Consider the following 7,565-nt stretch of genomic DNA (forward strand, 5'->3'; position numbering starts at 1 on the left):
TCAGATGGGTTGTAAAAGCTTCCAGGAAGGGCTTCACTGAGGGTTTCCGTGGAATTCTTGGTGCTTCAGAAGGTTTCAGGAGATTTCAGGAAAATATTAAAGTGAATTTCAGGAAGAGTAAGGGGAATTTGGGACGGTTTAATGGGGTTTCAAAGTAGTTTAGGGGAATTTAATAAGACTTCGTTGGGGTTTCGGCTAGATTTGAGGCTATTTCAGGGAGTTTCGAAGGGTATTGGAGGGGGCTCAAGAGCATTTGAGGAGAGTTTTAAGATACTTTAAGCGGATTTCAAGGGGATTTCAGAGAGTTCCTTGAAGCTTCAAGGAGTTGCTAAAGTTTTCGGGTTATTTTATGGGATTTCAGGGGAATTCAGGAATTTCAGAGACTTTTAGTGTAGTTTCAGGGGACTACTTGGGCTTTCAAGAGGACATTGAGAGGTTTTTGGGAGTTTCGCAGGGATTTGAAGAGGTTTCAAAGGGTGTCATGCGACTTAAACAGGCTTTCAGTGACGTTTCAAGGGCCATAGGGGATTTCAGTGCACAGTGAGGTTTATGGAGTATTTAGGGGAGTTTCAAATCGGTTCGACAACCTGAAATAAAAGGATTTAATGAGTGTAAGAAGGGTTCTGTTCACCATAGGTGGATTAAATCAGGCTTTCGTTTTTTTAATTCGACCCCAAACTGGCTCAACCGTAATAACCGATAAAATCCTTTCTTCTTCCAGCAACGGATCCGGCCGAACGGGAGCGTACATCCTGCTGGACCTGGTCCTGGGCCGCATGAACAAAGGGGCCCGCGAAATCGACATAGCGGCCACATTGGAACACCTGCGAGACCAACGGGCCGGCCTGGTCGCAACCCGGCAGCAGTTCGAATTCGTACTGATGGCCGTGGCTGAAGAGGTTCACGCCATACTGAAGGCGCTGCCGCAGAACTCGAACGCAGCGGGAGCTACGGCCGCGGCGTCGGCAACGGCGAGTGGCGAGAAACGACCTAGCGATCCGGCGGCGGCGCCACAGGCAGGTGGAACCGTTGCGGAAGAGAAGGAGGTAAAAGAGCAGGAAGATGCCAAGAAGAAGGACGGAAAGAAGGAAAAGGCGGAAAAGTAGAGACGCGGAGGAAGAATTTAGTTGATTTCGTTCGTTATTCGAAGTTTTGTAGGGACGAAATGTGAATAGTCCGTAGAATAGTTGTTTTTCAGTTGTTTGAGGTTCGGTTTTTGCCCCCCAAAAACTCGTTGCTCAAAGTGGAAAAGTATCTTATGGTTTTGTGGAAGAATGATTTGAAGGTTAAGTTTGTGTTAACATTATTGAGTTTCGATTTTATGTTTTGAGGTTATGTTTCGGTTTTAAGCACAATTTGAAATGCTTTGCTGAATTGTTCGTTAAAATGAAACTTAAGTTGAAGGAACCTGAATCACACGATACTGGAAAACCAATGCAAACGTCTTAGGGAATTTTGAATGACACAAGATGAAAACCAAACCAAACTATAAGACATAACCGTTATTTAATCGATCCTTATAAAAGTATTGGAACACAAAAAAGCATAAAAACATAATTATTATCTGTCAATTTTGCTGACTAGTTCATAGAGAAAAAGAAGAAAATTGACAACACATCCTATGAAGAACAAATTTACGGGAGGCGGGCTTTTCCCCGCTCAGTTTCCGGGAAAAGCCCGCCGCCCGGTATTCAAAGTTTTTTCAAGCATCTATTGGGAAACATTTAAACAAAGATTGACAACCAACAACTCACAAGATCCAAGAAGGCCGTCGTCAGCCGTACCGATTGAAGATCCGCCGCCAGCCAGCGCCTGCGGACGGTTTGACCGCCGGTGATCCGGAAGTTACCATCCTGGATAGAAAGAAGAACAGAGAAGAACATCTTATAACACAGCTGTGTGTGTAAACAAATATGCATAGACAAAAAAATACAAAGTAAGATATCATCATTTGATTAGTTCTATAAACTGTGAAAAAGGACAACACAACTACTACTACAAAACACAAAACTCATACATATGAAAACAAACAAAATAGCGCAAACATTGACATCTAACCACACAACATACCAAGTTCACATATGTACCTCTAAAGAGAAACTTTTTTATGACAAAGATGAATTTTTAAACGACGTTAGGCAATGAAGATAATCGCGAATTGAAAAGTATATATTTTGACAGAGGCGGCGTCGAAGCGAGGGGGAGAGAAGTTAGGTAGTTTGTAAACAATCACACGCTCATGGACGACGAAACATATACAGATCAGACGCAACCGGTACACATCATCAAGAAGTGACATTCAATACAACACAAACACACCTGCGTAGCGTAGTAGGCGGGGATGACGTTCGGAGCGCAGCAAAAGCAGAGCGCCATCCGGTGGCGAATTAGAGGAGTTAAACGACAGTGCAGCTATTAGATTAGGGGTAAGCAGAAGGGATGACCGACGCGAAGAGTGAAGCACTTTTGACGTTTTGCGACACGATCCGACGGACAGATGGCGACAGACATGACAGAATATATATTTTTTGATTCCTTATTGGATTTGACAACGCGCAAGGAAAAGAGAAGACTTCACACTTATTTTTCAGTACTTGTCACGACAGAAAGTTTATGAAACGTAGTAGAGACATTAGAAAATATAAAAAAAATCATGCGATTGTTCGATGAAAAGGATGAACGATAACCTTTAAGTAGCTTTTAACGGTAAAGGAAATGGCTCTTCACGCATTTCTCAAAATATTATACATAAAACAAAGCAGAACTATATAAGAGTTGTAAGACACGTAAATTTACAGCTAATGGTACATTTTCGCACGTCTCCAACAGCAAGATGTATTCAAATAATATATTAATAAATATTGAATATTAAACAAAGTATAATGTAAACATGCACGCAAACATAAACAAATATATATTGGCTCACCCGTTCCTGTCAAGGTATTCTAAACTATCCAGCCAGTTTAGATTCGTTGACAGGAGAAAGTATAAATAAAAAAAAAGAACTTTTTAGCTATTTTCCCTTTCAAAGTGTAATTCGAGGTTCGGGCACGAGTGGAGGCAAATTTCTGTTGCACAGACGTTTCACCGTTTGTTTACGTTATTTATTTTCGGGGGCCATACCGAAAGCTTGATAAATACCAATTTTCTCCTCACAAGTGCGAGGGGATTTGCGTCTTGCTCGCTGTCTGGAACCGAACGCTGCAGGCGGAGCAAGAAGATTATAAATAACTATGAATAAACAAGAATAAGAAGACATCCAATCGAGGCAACTATTTATTTACACATTTGAACTGTCAAACGAGTTATGCAGAGACTGACAAATGTCTACTTTTTGTACACCTGTTTGATTTTTGCTACTAGACTATTGTCCCGCTGTCTTCGACAGAGCAACTATTGTTTTGTTTTCGAAAGAAAACACAAACTATCACTTGATTCTTCTTGACCACTAAAACACTTTCACAGTGAAGCAGAGATTATACACAATTGGAATTTACTTACCCTAGAAAATTATGAAGGCAAATCCCTTACAAAAATATTCTGTGTAACAAGTTTTAAAAACTAAATGAGGCATAAAATTTTTAATTCCCTATTCCTACTAGATGTATTATATATATATATACAATACAGAGAGTCATATACATAAACAAACAAAAAACGAGTATATACAAAGTTATCCTAATAACACAAATCACACAATGGGGCTTATTATTATACATTAATCATTGTTTAATCAAAAGTATCTTATTACCAATCACAATCAGTTGACGCTGAATATTTGTTGTTTAGTACTATGCCGTCCGGCGGAGGCGTTTCCCGGGATTCCGGCAACACGGCCGTAGCTGTCAAACGCCTACAGCTGTACCGGCAACCCTGCCAGCGCATCCGTCAGGACGTACTACATATTGCTGTGAGAAGTGAAACATTGAAGGTGTTGAACAAAATTTAAACCAGAAAATATAACGAAAACCTAACCACTTAGGGCAATGAACGGAAAGTTATAGACACTATATATTCGGTGAAGAATAAAAAAAAAACAAGCAAAGATAAATATTCATATATTCTTGTGTATAAATGTCCACACAAATTAAAGTAAACTAATCTTATCAGCAGAGGGAGCGCAGAACCGGCCATGAAGCAGAGTGTATATCAGCCAGTCCCGAGAGGATAAATGTGCGAAATGTGCTTGTTAAAATTGGACTCAGTATGAAATTTTATGTATTATTCAAATTATGAATCACAAAAAGACCTTTACAATTCGAACAATGAATAAAAAAAAATACGAAGAGAAAGAGAATCAATTGAAACTTTTATTTTTCCCCTAGCATTCCAATCCCACCACACACGTCAGTCCCCACTCTAACCCCAAAGTTCACTATGACATGGAGAAACGAAACAATGGCAACGCATCAAAGGACTAACGATAACGACAAACAAAAAAGGAAAAACGGAACCGAATGAGCTGCATTCGTAACACATTAGATTTTATCACACAAATACCACTCTCTTTCATAAATTTTACAATGTTTCTAACCAAAACAAAACCACCTACTGAAGTTTTAGACCGGAAATTTCGCCAGCATGTCACCATTGGAAAATCCAAACCAAATTAGCACCGGAGAAGAGCAAAACATTGAAGTAAATATCAAACTTTATGAACTATCCACGCCACAAATTATAGCTGCGCAACACTGGCAACACTGCTAAAGTGAAGCGAAATATGTAAACCAAAAGAAAACTGAAACACATCTACTCTGTCCTCTGTTGTGTATCGGCATCATTATACAAATTATACAACAAAAGTGAACCCATCACATTATATTGAAAAGAGCAGCAAATAAAGAAATCCCCAATGGATTATGAATAAAAAATTAACAACATTGCATTATAAAAAAAAGAAATCTTACAACTACACATCCACGTGCATGTGATTCTCTTTATTCTGATTTGAACAACCAAAAAAAAATCTTATGATGTAGCTTAAATAAACGAGAAAAAGAATTTTTGGGACAATGGAAATTTGGGCAGCCCGAATTGCGACGGAGAGAGAGAGAGAGAGTTAATTGTTGTAATATCCAATACAAGAAAATGTGTAAAATGTTGTGAAATACCTTTTTGCCTGAGATAGCGAACAAATACACTGAAACACACGAAAACACCGACACAAGAAATCACAGACATTCAGTCGCTCACAAACACACTTTTCACACAGACAAACAAATTAAACTGAAAACTAAAAAGAAGCAGAAGCAAACCAGAAGAATACAAATGGAAATTGAAAAAGAAGGAAGAGACAAATTCTACGTGACGTACAACCACAGAGAGATAACGAGAAAAAGGACAAGAAAGGAAAAGGAGCCTATGGCAAAGCTGGGGTTCCTGAGAAGATTTGGTTTAAGATCGAGGAATGAAGGAATGAACATCTTTGCGAACGAAGAGGGAGGGAGAATATGAAAAAGCAAAATAAAGAAAGTCCAATTATGACAGTCGAGAGTAACAGATCGAGCCGGTGCCTACCAGGTGCCGGTTGTGTTTTTATTTCTTTTCCAGTGATGGATATTACAACCTGTCTTATGCAATACAGATAACTTGGTATTTTTTTTCTCAATTCCGATCTAATTAGGGATCTTTCCGTAACGCAAACTCACTGGACTTCAAAACTATTAAAACAAAAGGTTATATCTGACTTATGTCAATGGTTGCTCCTCCGTGATTGATCTGAACTGATATGAATTGCACTGAGATTCAACTGAATAAGGGACTAGGACACTTCTCTTATTATCAAAGTGCAATTTAAGCAGCTCATACATTTTGGATCAACACCGGCGCCGGTCAAGTCCTTACAGTCAGTTGGGAAGGGAAGGGAATGTTAGAGTGTGACGCTAGTTGATATTAGAGACCGAGAGCACTCTGCGTTCCCACAGCCAGCACGGATGGGGTATTTGTTAGTAGAGTAGGATGACTGATCTGGGAGTCAGCTTTGGTCGGTGACGCGATCCATGGAAAGGGGATATATTTAGATGATAGATTATGTGTAGATTACTATGGAGGAGAAGCGGAACAGTTTGCTTGGTTGCATAACTTGTAGACGTTATATGATAGATTGACACTGTGCTGTGTTGTAGAAGTTTGAAGGAAAAGAAACGGCTGTTTAAACCGAACTATTGACCTTTGGATTGTTGAACCACACTTCACACTTAAGGCGAAACTGGAAGCATTACCTCACTTTTTGATTACATATTGATTTTTTTTTTATTAAAAAACGAAGCAATATTTTTAAAATCGGTTCTCGTACAAAGTAAGAGGAAGGTTTAAGGTTTCTCCTGATTTTTTTCAAGTGGGAAATGTTTTTCAGTTTTAAAGAAACCATTCTTGAATAAAATTTAAAAAAAATATGGTTTTTGAAAAATTGGAAAAGTTTTACACCTCAAAAAAAATCCAGGAGATAGCTCGATCCTTCCTCTAACTGTATATGAAAATCGATTTTGAAAATATTGCTTCATTATTTGATAAAAAATCAAATACCAAAAAAATGAGAAAATGCGTCCAGTTTCGCCTTAACACCAAACGCTACTTATGAAACAAGCTGTTTGATTATCATGATATTCTAACTCACCTCGGTGTTTGTTGAAATGCATTTGGTTCACAAGCGCTGTGCGCTAGGCTGTGCGTGTTTGGCAGAGTAGCTGGAGTTAAAAACGATGAAGCACCGCACAGTTTTCACTACCCATCTCTGGCTAGCACCTCCCATTGTTGATTATCAAGCCAAAAAAACAAATAATGATGACTTTGTAATCATAATTACGGCTGTTCACTTTCTTGTAGCATCTTGACACTGCATTCACAGTTCAACAGCAACTCTTTCATTGTTATCACATGTAAAATCGCATTATGTCAGCATGAACACTTCATAACACTCACATAAGCTAGAGTTTATATGCACACTTTAACGAGTTTATTTGTACTTTTATGCGATTTCATCTGTACACCAATGCGAGTTAAACAGACACAATAAGAAAAGTACCAAGCGAAGTCGTATATTCATCGCATTACGCAATTATAAAAAAGGCGCGGACACTGTCTTCAGCCAGAGGCTGCACAGACTGAATGAAACAAAACACTAGACAAGGGGCACACGGAGCATGCACCAGTGGATACGGAGAAAAAACTATTCTCACGAAAAGTTTCATCGCCCGGAGCGGGAATCGAACCCTCACCCCATAGCATGGTGCGATTAGAAGCTTGGTGACCCTAACCGCACGGCTACGAGGCTCCATTATGCGAATTCATTTGACGCTTTGCGGGTTTACTCGCATGCTTCTGCGAATAAGTTAAGTTCATCGTAATAAAACATCAGAATGTCATTTACTACGATGTACTCATACCAAATAAAAGTTGATTTGTATTCTTTTATGAGTCTACCTGGTACGTCGTAATAAGTTCAAAAAATATCATCATATGCGATAAATATTGTCCATACGCTGAACATATATGCGATAGTGACTTAAAATAGTATCAGTAGGTCGGCTCCAGAGTGACTTAAAATAGTACTTTATACGATGTAC

General features: G+C 39.0%; 1 protein-coding gene across 5 annotated transcripts in view; it reads left to right on the plus strand.

The window, feature by feature from the left end:
- Positions 1–4,871, plus strand: part of LOC109421015 (receptor-type tyrosine-protein phosphatase-like N) — a 120,627-nt gene extending 115,756 nt beyond the window's left edge. For all 5 annotated transcript variants that reach the window (XM_062850589.1, XM_062850588.1, XM_029859080.2 and 2 more), the window contains one exon: positions 722–4,871. In XM_062850589.1, the coding sequence (XP_062706573.1) occupies positions 722–1,106 (385 nt within the window). In that variant the 3' untranslated portion in view covers positions 1,107–4,871. The remainder of the gene's footprint in view (positions 1–721) is intronic.
- The last annotated feature ends 2,694 nt before the right edge of the window (positions 4,872–7,565 follow it).

The sequence above is a fragment of the Aedes albopictus genome, chromosome 2 (assembly GCF_035046485.1).
Source record: "Aedes albopictus strain Foshan chromosome 2, AalbF5, whole genome shotgun sequence".
NCBI classification, from domain to species: Eukaryota; Metazoa; Arthropoda; class Insecta; order Diptera; family Culicidae; genus Aedes; species Aedes albopictus.